The 15,828-nt window shown below is 42.5% G+C and overlaps 1 protein-coding gene across 1 annotated transcript in view; it reads left to right on the plus strand.

Moving 5' to 3' along the window:
• Nucleotides 1-15,828, plus strand: part of GTF3C1 (general transcription factor IIIC subunit 1) — a 154,787-nt gene that overhangs the window by 135,952 nt on the left and 3,007 nt on the right. The window contains 3 exon segments of the mRNA XM_030212790.1: nucleotides 7,138-7,421; nucleotides 12,410-13,088; nucleotides 13,544-13,571. Of these exon segments, the coding sequence (XP_030068650.1) occupies nucleotides 7,138-7,421; nucleotides 12,410-13,088; nucleotides 13,544-13,571 (991 nt within the window).

Genomic DNA, 15,828 nt, shown 5'->3' on the forward strand with positions numbered 1-15,828 from the left:
GTTTCCTGTGGCAATTTTTTCAAGTTTCTGTGTCAATTATTCGATGCTTTAGAAATATTTTTTTTGGTGTTTTTGTATGCCAAGTTACATTATTTGGCCCTTGTTTGGATAAAAGGGATTTTAGTGTTAGATGTTAGGAAGGGGTGGAGGATGGAGAGAGAGGAGATTCTGAGCAGATGGAAAATAGATCTTAGAGGAAGCAATGGAGAAGGAATCACAGCAAAGAGCAATAGAAAGCTAGGGGAAGGAGGGTAGATGCAGTGGCGTTCCTAGGGGGGCTGACACCCGGGGCTGATCGCCGATGCACCCCCCCCCCCCAGGTGCAGCGCCCCCCCCCCCCCCCCCGGAACAGCGCAACGCCCCCCCCCCCCCCCCGGGTGCACGCCGCTGGGGGGGGGGGGGGGGGGGTGCTGCGCGCCTGCCGGCTCTTCGTTTTCATGCTCCCTCTGCCCCGGAACAGGAAGTAACCTGTTCCGGAGCAAAGGGAGCATGAAAACGAGCAGAGAGTGGGGGAGAAGGAAGAGATTGTGGATCAGGATAGGGAGGGACAATCTACTCACACTCCTCCTTCTCACACTGATCCTTTCTCTCACTTGAATTCCACAACTCATTCATTTTCCCCTCACACACACACTCCACTAATCCTCTCACACTGCACAACACCTCTGATCCCCCTCACTTTCTTTCCCCTTGCCTCGAACCCTGTATTTACTCGCTCACATTCTTTTGCCCCATCCACTTGCTCACTGGCTGTTGCATCTCCCCTTCCATCCCCACACAAATTCTTCATTACACTATTCCCCACCCAATTAGAGGCTGACTGAAACTGCTTTTTTCAGCTTTGGCTGAAACCAAAACAGCTACTGAAACTGTCTAAACACTTTCGAACAAAACTGAAACTGCAGCCAAATCTTATCACCTGGCTTTGACCAAAGCCAAAATTGAAACTGAAAGCTAAAGATTGGTTGTGTGAATACCCAACAGAGCCTGTAAATTCTTTAAAATCACCCAAAATATATCGAAGCCAGAATATATATGTAAATTTAAATAATGAAAGGCCATATTTTACCTCCAAGCAAAAACCATTCAACCTTTACAACCAAGTAAAGCTTGTAGAGAAAAGTGGAACTATTCAATCAAATCTAAACAGAATAAGAAACCTTGTACAAAAACATAAGAAAATAGTAGTTACAATACTTCTACTACTATTTAGCATTTCTATAGCACTACAAGGCGTACGCAGCGCTGCACAAACATAGAAGAAAGACAGTCCCTGCTCAAAGAGCTTACAATCTCAAGTCCACATTATACGGATCCAAGATTACATAAGTGGATTTACTTTAAAAAGAAAAAAGAATATTAGAAAATAAATCTAACGTGATACGGAATCTCTTAATACAATTATAGAGCTATCAGTGATGTTAACTAACCCCATCAAATCTTTTGGCTGCCAGAAAGTCAGTGAGTTGAGAGGGTTCAAAGAGCATATATTTAACTGACTGGTAACAAACTACACATGTGCAAGGATGTCTTAGGTAAAAAGTAGCACTGATCTGGAGCACCCCTGGTTTAAGTAATAGGATAATGGCGGCGTCTTTTCTGAGTCTCTCTTGACACATCTGAAAACACTTGAATTTTGAAACCCATAAAAGTCTTATCCTTATTTTTAAAGTACATCTTGAACAACCAAGCCTTATCTGGTGCCAGGGCAACCGTTGCCAATAAAGTAGATGATATTGCAGTCTCAGAATCGGAAAATTCTAAAATCGCCGACACATCTAAAGGAGAATTATTTTGTTCAGCATTCACTTGACCCTCCATTGGTTTTGCTGGTAGGGTAATATATTTGAGAAGTGGGAGGAACAGTTTCATCTAATACTCCAAAATTTTCTTTAATATATCTTCTGAGCATTTCTCTAGGAGTAATAGAAAAAACTCTGGGAAAATGTATGAATCTTAAATTACTTCTTAAGGAATTCTTAAAGGTTTCAGCTTTTCTCCTCAGTCATTGTTTTAATCATCAGTCTCCAGTTTCAATTTAAGAGTTTGTATTGCTTGCTCTAATGTCTGAATCTGGGGGCACAAAGCCTTGCCCAGATTTACAATTGGAGCACATAGATTATCAAGGGTTACTTCAGACAGTTTCTCAAGTAGAAAGGAAGGAAAATGTGGATTCTGTACCTGCTGGTCTAACAAAGGAAAAGTTTTCAGCACACCAACAACACAAGATGAACCCACAGTAGCCATCTGGTAGTCCAAAGAAACTGGAACTCCTTGGTTCGTCTCTGGATGACTTTGTGCTTCACGTCTTTCCAACACCACAGCACTTCCTAGCTGTATGAGAGGAGACACCGTCAATGACGAACTAGCACTCTGTGGTTGCGGAGGAAGCACTCTGTGATTGGGGTTCAAGTTAATATCAAGCCCATGCAACAAACCGGGGTCTCCAGTCACCAGAGTTGTCGTAAGCAGGTAGCTCTACGATCCTAAATGATACTCTGGCTCTCCGCAAAAATGAATCAGTAACTCCAGCCGATGATGCAGCAGGCCTCTGAGTGGCAGTGGCAGCTGGCCTGCCTCTGCATTTTGTCATAGCTAAGGTAATCAACACAGGAACAAGCGGAGACCTCACGTCAGGTTCTCAGCTCCATCTTGTATCGAATTGCACCACATTTGGCATGACATCTGATGTCATATCTCCATAGAGAGGCTAATTCCTAAGGAGCTTATCATCCCAAATATACAGACTTAAATTCCTGCTAAACTTTTGTATCAAAAGCATTTATTTGGAGCACTCTATTTGCCATATAAGCTATTGTACAAGGTCATACACTGCATTACTTGCTGTTGCGTTACATACTAACATAGTAAGTGATGGCAGATAAAGGCCTGAATGGTCCATCTAGTCTGCCCAACAGTCACACTCATTATCAATTCATGATTAAATCAACTTTGAACGTGATATTATATACTTAATCATGGTCTTGCTTTGGTGTTTCTGGGATATATACTGTAGAAGTCCGCCCGGTTCTGTCCTTATCTTCCAACTATTAGAGTTGCCGTCAAAGCCCACTGCAGCTATCTGTCTTGTCATTTGTAGGACCCTGACCGTAAAACTCTTTCCAGCACTGTCCTCTATTCCAGCTACTGAAGTTGCTGTTGAAGCCCTTTCCATCCCACCCTAAACTGGATTGCTACAGTGGGGGAAATAAGTATTTGATCCCTTGCTGATTTTGTAAGTTTGCCCACTGACAAAGACATGAGCAGCCCATAATTGAAGGGTAGGTTATTGGTAACAGTGAGAGATAGCACATCACAAATTAAATCCGGAAAATCACATTGTGGAAAGTATATGAATTTATTTGCATTCTGCAGAGGGAAATAAGTATTTGATCCCCCACCAACCAGTAAGAGATCTGGCCCCTACAGACCAGGTAGATGCTCCAAATCAACTCGTTACCTGCATGACAGACAGCTGTCGGCAATGGTCACCTGTATGAAAGACACCTGTCCACAGACTCAGTGAATCAGTCAGACTCTAACCTCTACAAAATGGCCAAGAGCAAGGAGCTGTCTAAGGATGTCAGGGACAAGATCATACACCTGCACAAGGCTGGAATGGGTACAAAACCATCAGTAAGACGCTGGGCGAGAAGGAGACAACTGTTGGTGCCATAGTAAGAAAATGGAAGAAGTACAAAATGACTGTCAATCGACAAAGATCTGGGGCTCCACGCAAAATCTCACCTCGTGGGGTATCCTTGATCATGAGGAAGGTTAGAAATCAGCCTACAACTACAAGGGGGGAACTTGTCAATGATCTCAAGGCAGCTGGGACCACTGTCACCACGAAAACCATTGGTAACACATTACGACATAACGGATTGCAATCCTGCAGTGCCCGCAAGGTCCCCCTGCTCCGGAAGGCACATGTGACGGCCCGTCTGAAGTTTGCCAGTGAACACCTGGATGATGCCGAGAGTGATTGGGAGAAGGTGCTGTGGTCAGATGAGACAAAAATTGAGCTCTTTGGCATGAACTCAACTCGCCGTGTTTGGAGGAAGAGAAATGCTGCCTATGACCCAAAGAACACCGTCCCCACTGTCAAGCATGGAGGTGGAAATGTTATGTTTTGGGGGTGTTTCTCTGCTAAGGGCACAGGACTACTTCACCGCATCAATGGGAGAATGGATGGGGCCATGTACCGTACAATTCTGAGTGACAACCTCCTTCCCTCCGCCAGGGCCTTAAAAATGGGTCGTGGCTGGGTCTTCCAGCACGACAATGACCCAAAACATACAGCCAAGGCAACAAAGGAGTGGCTCAGGAAGAAGCACATTAGGGTCATGGAGTGGCCTAGCCAGTCACCAGACCTTAATCCCATTGAAAACTTATGGAGGGAGCTGAAGCTGCGAGTTGCCAAGCGACAGCCCAGAACTCTTAATGATTTAGAGATGATCTGCAAAGAGGAGTGGACCAAAATTCCTCCTGACATGTGTGCAAACCTCATCATCAACTACAGAAGACGTCTGACCGCTGTGCTTGCCAACAGGGGTTTTGCCACCAAGTATTAGGTCTTGTTTGCCAGAGGGATTAAATACTTATTTCCCTCTGCAGAATGCAAATAAATTCATATACTTTCCACAATGTGATTTTCCGGATTTAATTTGTGATGTGCTATCTCTCACTGTTACCAATAACCTACCCTTCAATTATGGGCTGCTCATGTCTTTGTCAGTGGGCAAACTTACAAAATCAGCAAGGGATCAAATACTTATTTCCCCCACTGTATATACAAAACACAGACCTACAAAGTCTGCTCAGCACCAGCCTTAGTTCTTGACAACCGGAGTCACTGTCCAAGCATCACTCACACATCCACACACTTGCAGCTATTTAAGGTTTTATTTTTTTTGTTTGTTTTTTATATATATATACTAGTGGAACCATGCCCGTTTCCTCAACAATGAAACGGGCCCTAGGAAGGCTGTCATGTAAGCTTTTTTTTTCTCTCTCCCCTCCCCTCCCCTCCATGTCCAGCAATTCTTCCCTCCCCTCCATATCCAGTGATTCTCCTCTTCCCTGCCCTCCCATCCGTGTCCCGCAATTCTCTCCTCTACTGTCCTCCCCTCCCCTCCATGTCCATCAATTCTCCTCTCCCCTCCCCTCCCTCCCTCCCCTCGATGTCCCGTGATTCTCTCCTCCCCTCAATTTGTACCTGAATGTTCTCTGGCTGACACTGGCTTCCGTTCTGTTCGTAACATCCCTCCTGACGTCAGCTCGCCTCCAGCGTTCCCTTCCCTCTCACTGTTCCACCCTCTGACGTCATTACGTCTTGACGCGAGGGCGAGACAGTGAGGGGGAATGGAATACTGGAGGCTGGCTAACGTCAGGAGATGTTACGAACCCAGGCAGCCAGGCATGGAACGTTGGAGGTGCAAATTATTATATAGGATATATCATCCATTTTCTAAATAGAGATCCTCTGTGTTTATCCTACGCTATTTTTGTCTCTTCCACCTCCCTCGGAAGGGCATTGATCACCCTCTCCGTGAAAAAGAATTTCCTGACATTACTCGTAAGTCTACCACCCCCATAACCTCAGCTCATGTCCTCTAGTTTTACCGTTTCACCTACTCTGGAAAAGATTTGTTTCAATATTAATACGTTTCAAGTATTTAAACATCTGTATCATATCTCCCCTAGGCTATTCAGGTCTTCCAGTCTCTTCTTATACATCTGATAGCGCAAGCCCCTTATCATTTTTGTCGCCTTCCTTGGACTGCGTCTAGTCTTTTTACATCCTTAGCAAGATACGGCCTCCAAAACTGGACATACCAGCAGCTTGTACAGGGGCATCAACACGTTTTTCTGCTGGTTATTCCTCACTCTATACATTACACACACACACAAAAAAGAAAAAGAATGCAATGAGTCATGCGTTGTGTCTTTTGATCTAGGTACAAAATGGGAGAAACCCCTTTACTGCATCTAGCTTATCATACTCAAAAGATAAATACTTGGGCAGTATAAATGCCACTTTGGGGCCTTTTGCCAAGGAAATCTGAGTCTGCAAACAATTAGTAGAAAGGCAAAATTCACATCTTTTAATAGAAAATGCAAAATATTAATGTAAGAAAAAATAAAAAGTTTTTTTTTAAGAGCCCCATTACTGTACAGAAAGCTAGGCTAGAAACTGTCAACTCCAGGCTGAAAATAGATCTGGTTTTCAGATTAACTAAGCTATGTATATATTAACCGTGATCTTAGACCATATGCAGTAGCTCCCAAACCTGGTCCTGGAGGCACCCCAATCAGTCAGGTTTTCAGGATATCTACAATAAATATTCATTAGAGGGATTTGCATGCAGTGGAAGCAGTGCATGCAGATCTCTTTCATAAATATTCATTGTGGATATCCTGAAAACCTGACTGGCTGGGGTGCCTCCAGGACCAGGTTTGCGAACCACTGCAGTCTGTTCCATTTTTCCTCTAAAGTTTTGTATGTACTAGAAACATTGTAGGAAGATGTATTTGGTCCTTATCCCACTCATTCTATAAATGGCTTCCAAAGATAGGTGCATGATAGAATAGGGTCATTTATGTGCATAAACTAATTGTCTCTTGATGCTTATTTGGTGATAATTATCAATAATTGACTTTAATAAGCGCCAATTTATTTACTTATTGGGATTTATTAACCACCTTTATGAAGAGATTCACCCAAGGCTGTTCTGTGCCTCTATTCTGTAAACAGTGTGCCTAATTTCTTTAGCACTCAATTCCAAAGCGGACATGGCCAAAGGAGGGGCAAGGATGGGTCAGGGGCATACCCAGCATTTAAGTACTGTTTCATAGAATACTTGCATTTATGCCAGTAGTTAGGCACAAGCATTTACACCAACCTTTGGCTGGTGTAACTGCTCATGCCTAAAGTAGATGCAAAATTGCGGACTTTAACTAACATTCTCTAGGAGCAATTTGCACGGAACTGCCATTATAGAATTCATACTTAGCACCCTGTATCCCAGCGACTAACTTTAGGCGCCCTTTACTGAATGTATCCCATGTATCTAGACATTGCCTCCTTGCTGTGCCTCATTTAAGCATTGAAAGTACTGTGGCTTTGTCTTTTAGGTCCTTCTGTAATTGATGACTCGGGCATGGAAGTTTCATGTCTACTTGACATTTTCACCAGATTGCTAACTGTCAGAAATGAGCACAACTTGGAGGAGCTTCAGAAGCAGTGTACTAAGCTTCATGGCTACACTTCCAAAGACTTGTCTGCTGTGCTGGAAGTCTTTAAAGCTGTTGAAGCCAGCTCATATGTTGGTATAGAGAAGTCTGATGTAGGCCACAAATTCTTCAACTATAGAGGAACAGACAGTGAGCGCAACGGAACCCTAGAGCGGTATATTCAGGTTTGTTCGTGCCAACTTTTGCCTGTATGGGTGCGAATTATTATTAAAGAGCAACAAAGAGAGTCCAAATCTCCCGCAAAAAACACAAGAAAACAACAAGACAAGCGGAAGAAATCCAGAAAGACCAAACTGAAGTCACAGATGTTGAGAAACCAAAATAATTTATTAGGACCCAACACGTCTGTGTTTCGGCCAAAAGAGGCCTTCTTCAGGGGTCTACAAATTGGCATGTACGGATGTTCCTCCAAAGGTTCTCACAAAATGAGACGATCGCTTGGTGATATCTAAGTAAAGCATAGATTTTACAGTCTGTAAAACCGACTGTGTCGAAAAAGCACTACTATTTAAAAGAAACGGGATGATGTTACAATCCGTCTGAACTGTCTATGCTTTACTTGGATATCACCAAGCGATCGTCTCATTTTGTGAAAGCCTTTGGAGGAACATCCGTACATGCCAATTTGTAGACCCTTGAAGAAAGCCTCTTTTGGCCGAAACACGGACCGTGTTGGGTCCTAATAAATTATTTTGGTTTCTCAACATCTGTGACTTCAGTTTGGTCTTTCTGGATTTTTTCCGCTTGTCTTGTTGTTTTTTTGCAAATTATTATTAGCATTTATTATAATGTATTTTTGTTAAATGAAAGGTTTTATAATGGATATACTGACAGTCTGTACAGTACCTTGTCACTTTGCCACATCATTAAATGCATCCTATTTGTAACACCATTTTTCCCCAATATGTAAGACAGGGGAATTTGTTTTTCCTTTGACCTAACTTGCTGTTCTCTACAATTGTGTCACTGCCTCAACACTTGTCACTGCTGTTTGTGACTTTGGCGGGGAGGGGGCCTTCATTTGGAGCATGCAAGGGCTTTCCCCCAATTAGGTGACATCCTTTTCCATGCATAACACAGACCCAGCATAGCCCTTCTTATGTGTCTTACTTTTTAGATTGTAACTATACTGTCTTTCAGATCATGTTTATTATGCTTGGATTGTAACCTATTTTATCTGTCTACCCCCTCTGTCGCTGAAAATGTATTTTATTATTGAACCGCTTTGACATTTTGTTTTATAGTGCAGCATATCAAAATTAATTGATACTTAATACTCGGTAGAAAACCATAGACCCTGGCCCACCTCAGAACTCAGTAGGGTGTGCACCTTTAATCCCATCCGTTGGTTGTTGCATGTTTGGGATTCCCTCCCCCTAGGACATGTTCTTTATACTGCCTCCATATCATTCCTGACAGTGAATGTCAGAGGGCAATCTGTGTTCAACATGAAGCGCCCCCTTCATATACATTATTATTGTGTTCTTGGATCCTGCATAATAATAATTCTTAAATTAGATAAGTTCCTTTGGTTTTTTTGTAAAACTATTGAGAATCCAGAGGCTTGAGCAATGTTAATGTCAGCAGAGTAGTACAGTAACAAAACATTGTTACATACTGAGTTAGCCTCTTTTTTTTTTTTAAATAATGATTTGATTATACTACTACTACTATTATTTAGCGTGATCATCCAAGCATGTTTCCAAGCCCCTTTTTTCAGTGAAATTCAGAGCAAAAATGTGCATGCAAGTAAGTCTCAGCATGATGGGACCAAATGTACTTCAATCTGGTCCAAATATTTTTCACATAGCTCAGGAATTTTGCAGAATAATGGCTTCTGTAATTTAGATCATTCCAGAAACATGCATGCAGCCACCTCTGTGGCAAATGAATAGACCCACATTGTTGGTGCCTTGTCTGAATGGAGCAGTCTGAATGTCAGTGCTTTCCAGTTACACCGAGGCACATTGCAGTATGTGCACATGCTGTGACAAGCGCATGTTAACAAAATGTCAGTGGAAGAACCACAAATAAAAAGCATGGCACCCTAAATCCCAGTTCCTTTTAGTCTCCACAGACAAGCAGGGAAGAAAGCAAATACACTGTATGGTGGTGTCATCTGACGGATCCTGTGTGCTCTCCTCTAGCTGAACTTAGCCTTTGGCTTCTCTTGAGCCTGCACTGGCATTTCCACATTCTTTCGCTCCTCCTCCCTTCAATGTTTCATTTTCCCTACTCCTGCACAGTCGCAGGTCTCTTCTCAAGTTTTCACTCATGCCACAAAAAAGCCTGAATCCAACAAGAAACAGCAGAGAAGTTACCCATTTTTAAACAAACAGCAGGTGAAACCACCAAGCACTACTTCTACCAACAGGTCGTTGGAACCTGTTTCCTTCAAAGACCACGCCTTTCTCTCCTAGTCCTCAACCATGCCGGTGGCCAACTTACCAGCAGGCATCCATTTCACCTGCCGCAGCCAAAACTCAACCTTCACTATCGATGCTTCCCATTTTGGATGAGGAGCACATCTCCTTCATTTCAACAGGTAGGGAGCTTGGACTCTTAAAGAAAAGGGACCTTTACATCAGTCAGATCTCAGAGCCATATTCTATCCTTGTGCACATTCAGACTCTGGATACAGGCAAAGAACACCATCATCAGCCAGACAGACAGGTGACAATGCTCTACATCAACAACCAAGAAAGCTTTGAATCCCTTCAATTCTGCCAGGACACCATAAGAATTTGGCGCACAGCCTGCCACCCGGACTATGATTCATGCAATATATTTTCTGGGAGAATACAATCAGATAATAGACTTGCTTAGTCAAAGACTCGACCCTCACAAATCGTCTCTTGACCTTGCAATAATCTCAACACTCTTTGGTGCTGCCCAAGATCACCACCCCAGGAATTGTAAAATATCCTGCACATATTGCTCTGTCCTTCCAGGCCATAGCATTATAGCCCACAATGCCCTCCATCTCCTGTGAAAGAGGCCTCATCTGTGTATTCCCCCCTTTCCACTTCTCTTTAGAATCCTCCAGAAGATCCAGCAGGACCAAGCCTAGGCAGGTTTGCTTACTGTTCCTCCTCTCCCTGCAGTGTGCCCAGCCAGTACCATTGGGATGTCATCCTTCTCTGTTGATGCAGCAGAAGAGCCAGCTTTTATGTACCAGTCTCTCAGGCCTTGCGCTTACAGTTTGGAGATTGAACAGCAGCATGTAGACTATTTGCATGTCTTGCCAAACATTAAGGAAGTACTCCTGGCAGCTTGCAGACACTCCACCAGGAAATTCTATTAATTCCACTGGACACAATCCCATAATTTGGCCCCTTCTGTGGGTCCTGTCCTACCTGCACCAGCTCGGAGAGTATAGGCTCAAAACAATATCCGTGCATCTCCACCTATCTGTAATTAATACTTATCATGAGAAATATAGAAGGAACGTCACTGTCCGTCCACCCCTCTAAAATCCCACTTCATGAGAGGCCTTTCAAACATCTGTTCCCCTCTGTGGAGCCTGCCCTTTGCATGGGACCTCAACATTGTCCTTGACCATCTCATGAAAGTGCCATTTGAACCCCTAGGTCTAGCTGGAAACGACCATAGACCAGTTCGCTTGTTTACAGCTGTCTGGACATTTTCATTGGCACTTAACCAGTTATCTTGATGAACACAACCGGTTAGCATCGAATTTAAAAGCAGCTAATTCATGGGTGTTCCAGGGACAGAGTTGGGTTAAGTGCCGATATTCAGCCCCTCACTGTGTAAGTAAACTGCTTAAATCGGGCCACATAAATAGCAGTCCTATCTTTAAGCGGTTTGGCTTATGTGGTCAAAGGCTGAATATTGACTTAACTGGCTATGTGTTAGCCAGTTTAAAAAAAAAGGATATTCAGCCCAGCAGAGTCCAGCATTGAATATCTGGGAATAACACCGGCTGCGGGCAGGAAAACACTCACTTCCACCAGCTGAATATTGGGGGGAGTATTTCTAATCACCATCATTTCAGCCAGGTGAGTCAACGAGCTACAGGCATTGGTTGCTTATCCCTCGTACATTCAGCTCTTCTTCAATAAAGTGATACTCCGTACACATTCAGAGTTCCTGGCCAAGATCTTCTCTGACTTCACCTCAGCCAGTTTATAGTGGTCCCGTCATTCTTCCCAGCTCCTCTCTAGCATAAGAGGCTTTACACACACTTGACTGTAGGCACACCCTACTTTATTCTTGCTCTATACAGGAGAACGTCATGGCTCAACTCAGTTTTTCACCTTCAGCACTGATAGCTCAGACCTACCTGCAAACAAGCGCACCATAATCCACTTGTGTCTAAGACTGCATGAACTCCTGCCACCAGCAAGCTAACTGATTACTCCCAGCTTCAATCAGCATATATCGCTTTAGAGCCATGGCAACCTTTGTGGCCAGCATTAGTCATTCCCTTATCTGTAAGGCCGCCACTTGGCCTTCAATTCATACTTTCACCCAGCATTACTGTTTAGACTCCACAGCTTCTCATGTCATGGCCTTTGGCCAAGCAGTTCTACATAACTTCTTTGTATATTTATCAGTACAACCACCTGCCATAACCTGGTCACAAAAGAAAATAGGAGCAACCTGCATCTTGGGAATCACCATACAATGTGCCTTCATCTCCCCAGTTTGGCTAAAGAGAAAGCAAAATTGCTTACCTCTAACAGGGGTTCTCTGTAGAGAGTAGGCAAATGAAGCCACACTTACCCTCCTTACCCACTAGACATAACACACTCATCCTGAACAATATAGCTAGGGAAAGAAATTAAAGGAGGAGGGGCTACCAAGTGTGGAAATACCCATGCAGGCTCAAGAGAAGCCAAAGGCATCACTTCAGCTAGAGGAGAGCTCTAGCACACAGGATTCTTCAGATGACATCACCATACAGAGTGGCTACATTCTGCATGACAGGTAAACGACTTTATTTACTGATCAAGTTTGGAAATGCAGAGATTTTTATTTGGTAAAAGCAAATTATTTCATCAAAAAGGAAACCATATGAGATAATGTGTGTTTTTCAGAACAGAATAAGTAGAACCTTTGATCTCTCTACTGTAGGTAGTGATTTCTGCATCGAAACCCATCTAGTAAATGTTACAAATGTTTGTTTCAGGACCTTATAAACCTGAAATATGTGGTAGAAGTAGGCGGCAATACCATACGACTTGTTGCAATGATGTATGTCCATCCTTGGCTACTACATTCAGTGCGCTTGAAGAACAAAGAAAATTGTGATGATAGAAACTTAGCAAAATTAACACAAGATTCCAGTTCTCATTCAGACATGCAGCTTCCACAAGATCCAAAGACTGAGTCCAAGGAAGAAAGCCAAGTGAAAGGAGAATTCAAGCCGGATTTCACTGGTAACATAGCATCTGGCTTAGAAGAAGAAACAAAACGTTCCAGCCAATGTGTCAACAAAGGTGTTAATCCAAACAAAAGAAAAACTTGGGAAGATAGTGATACTTATGGGTCAGCAAGTGAACCACCTCCCAAGAAGGCTGTACTTGAGAACACAGCTTTTGAAGGATGTACTGGTCCTAGTAGTGTGATAGGCTCTGATCCCCCTCTTCCATTAGGGCACAATGAAGAAAGCCAGATAAAGGAATCTAAAATACCACAAAACCGTGATGAACAAAGTGACCAAGGGAGTGTACAATCTGAAGAGTCAGAGAAAAAAGGAAATGATATCAGTCATCATCTAGAGCCATCAAAAAGAGTAACCCAAAGCAGCCAATCCTCGGCAACTGCTAATCCGTACGAAGGAAAAGAAATTTCAGAAGAATCCAAAGGTAAGGGCCTTAATGTGTACATGCTATTCTTTTCACTTTTTCTGCATTTCTAACAACTCTATATGTTAATATATGTTGTAGTGCTCAATATTTCTGAAAAAATTTGGAATTAATCAATTTTGCCATAGTATCTGTTACATAGATTGGGATGGGGTAAGCATTATTTGGTTACCACTAATAATCATTTGAGTGAAACTGGCCCAGAAAAGTGGATTATGTCCTACTGCCAGCAGATGGAGACAGAGCTGAATTCACTCCTCTCTTAGTGGCTGGTGCTGCCTTGAGCTCTTCAGTATTTCTCTGGCTTCAGCTGATGGTGCAGCAGCTACACCTACGACCACTTCTTGGAAGGCTGTTAACATCTGTTAAGACCCCTATTCATGATTTTGTAGACCTCTGTCTTATCCTCTCATATGTTCCACTAACATTTTATTATCTGTTCTGTTTCCCTCCAGAAAGTTGTCCAGGTACATCAAGTGATGGGTAAGTTCACAATTTTAATGACATTAGATACCTATCTTATACATAAGACGGACAGCCAGGTCAAGAAATTTGTAATAAAAAATAGGTTGTGATAGCTAAGTATCACTGCTCTAACAAATAGTGTACTACAATAACTTGGGGGCCAAGACATTAGTTTGTGAAGTAAACTAATGAAGTGCAAAAAAGAGTTACTGTAATACTAACAGCAGAAGAAAACAGGGGAGTCCCACCTGATGCCTTCATTGCTCCCTTCAGCCATTCCACTTGTACTAATGTGTTTGAGGTGCCCAGTGAAGCTTAGTCCACACCCCAGTGACATCATCAGCAGGATCCACGGCTTAAATCCAGCCTTCTTTGGATGATGGGGTGCTACCAAAGGGATGTCCCCCGTTGAATGCCCCTTATTTGACTTTGTTTTATAACTCCTTGTGATTTTTTAAATTAATTTTTTACTTTAACTAGAAATCAGAAAGTTGTCAGTTTTAATATGGAAGTTATTTTTTTTTACGTTAAGGCTCTTACCTTTTTTTACATATGCAATTTAATGTAATTGGGGAGAGGTTATGTTTGTCCTAGCTCCTCAGTGAAAGAATAGGATTTGGGTAGGGCTTATTTTGGAGTAATGGGAATTTATGTAGTGTGTTTAGTGCTATAAGCCACTCTGACTCCTTAAGAATGGTAGGATATAAAGTTAAAATAGAAATGTGGGTGTCTCATTACCATGGTTGCTGGGTTTACACCATTTTCTGGGAATTTGTAGCAATGGTTGTCCACTCAGATAAATACTACTACTATTTAGCATTTCTATAGCGCTACAAGGCGTACGCAGCGCTGCACAAACATAGAAGACAGTCCCTGCTCAAAGAGCTTACAATCTAATAGACAAAAAATAAAGTAATCAAATCAATGTGTACAGGAAGGAGGAGAGGAGGGTAGGTGGAGGAGAGTGGTTACAAGTGATTGAGTCAAAAGCAATGTTAAAGAGGTGGGCTTTCAGTCTAGATTTAAAGGTGGCCAAGGATGGGGCAAGACGTAGGAGCTCAGGAAGTTTATTCCAGGCATAGGGTGGAGGTCAGCAGGTAAACTGTAGGTGATGAACTTTTACAAGTGATTGACCACCTCGCAAACAGTGAAGATGCTGTAAGGCACTGGGGTACATAAAGCTGGGAGCAATGCAAAGACTTGCTACAAATTAATAATTTTTTTAATTATTATTTTAATCTCTGTACCAAAACCACAACCAGTGTGGCATAAAGAAATACTTTTACTGAAAAGATACAAACTAAATAAAGTAACAATTATAATTCAAGGAAGTTTACACTTGGTTATTTCCCTGTCCCTGGATGACTTCCACTTAAATTTTGTACCCGAGACAGGGGGGGGGGGGGGGGGTTAAGAGGTAGATTCAAGAAACAGCACCAAAATTTAGGGGCCAGGATGATGTATGCTAAGCAGAAATCTATAATGGCAGTTCTGCGCAGAATTGCTGTTATAGAATACTAGCATAAGTCCACAGTTTCACATGAGCACTTAGCCATGTCAAAGGCTTGTGGAAATGCTCTCCCATAACTCCTAGTATTCTCTAACCTGTGCCCATAAACCCGAGGCATGCCCCTAATGTCAGTGCCCCCATGGACGCTGCAGCTTCTAGAATAGCAGCTAAGGACAGTTGCGCACACAGATGCTAATTGGTGACCATTAGTGCCAATTAACACCAATTTAAGCTAATTGGCTATCTAATCAATTATTAAACAGCGTTGCACATGCAGCTGCCCTTATTCTATCACGTGCACGTTTACAGACTCTAGGGGTAAATTACTTGTCCAAGCTCATAAGGAGTGTTAATGCGATATGAACCATGACTTCCTTCGTTCTCAGTTCTACCATTAGGCTGATCCTTACTTTAAAAAAAAATTTTTAAATGGATCTTACTCTATTGCTGTCCATAAGCCATTTTCCACAGTTAAGAAGAAATTGAATTCAAAAAATTTTCTTCCTCAAAGTAACCACTGATGAAAGAAATTTTCTGCCTTGGGGTTGTGTGAAGCATGTGCCTCAGATTAATCACAAATTCTTATCAAAGGTATGGTGATTTTGAGTACCTGATTGGTCAGCCTTTATGTTAAAATAGCATACAAATAAGGATCCATATGAACATAAGAAAAGCTGTGCTAAGACCATTCTGAGACCACCTGGGGAGTATGTGGTCTTAAAAGTCCACATACTACCGTCCTTGCTGTGTTAGTATTTTCTTAGT

The sequence above is a fragment of the Microcaecilia unicolor genome, chromosome 8 (assembly GCF_901765095.1).
Source record: "Microcaecilia unicolor chromosome 8, aMicUni1.1, whole genome shotgun sequence".
Taxonomy (NCBI): Eukaryota; Metazoa; Chordata; class Amphibia; order Gymnophiona; family Siphonopidae; genus Microcaecilia; species Microcaecilia unicolor.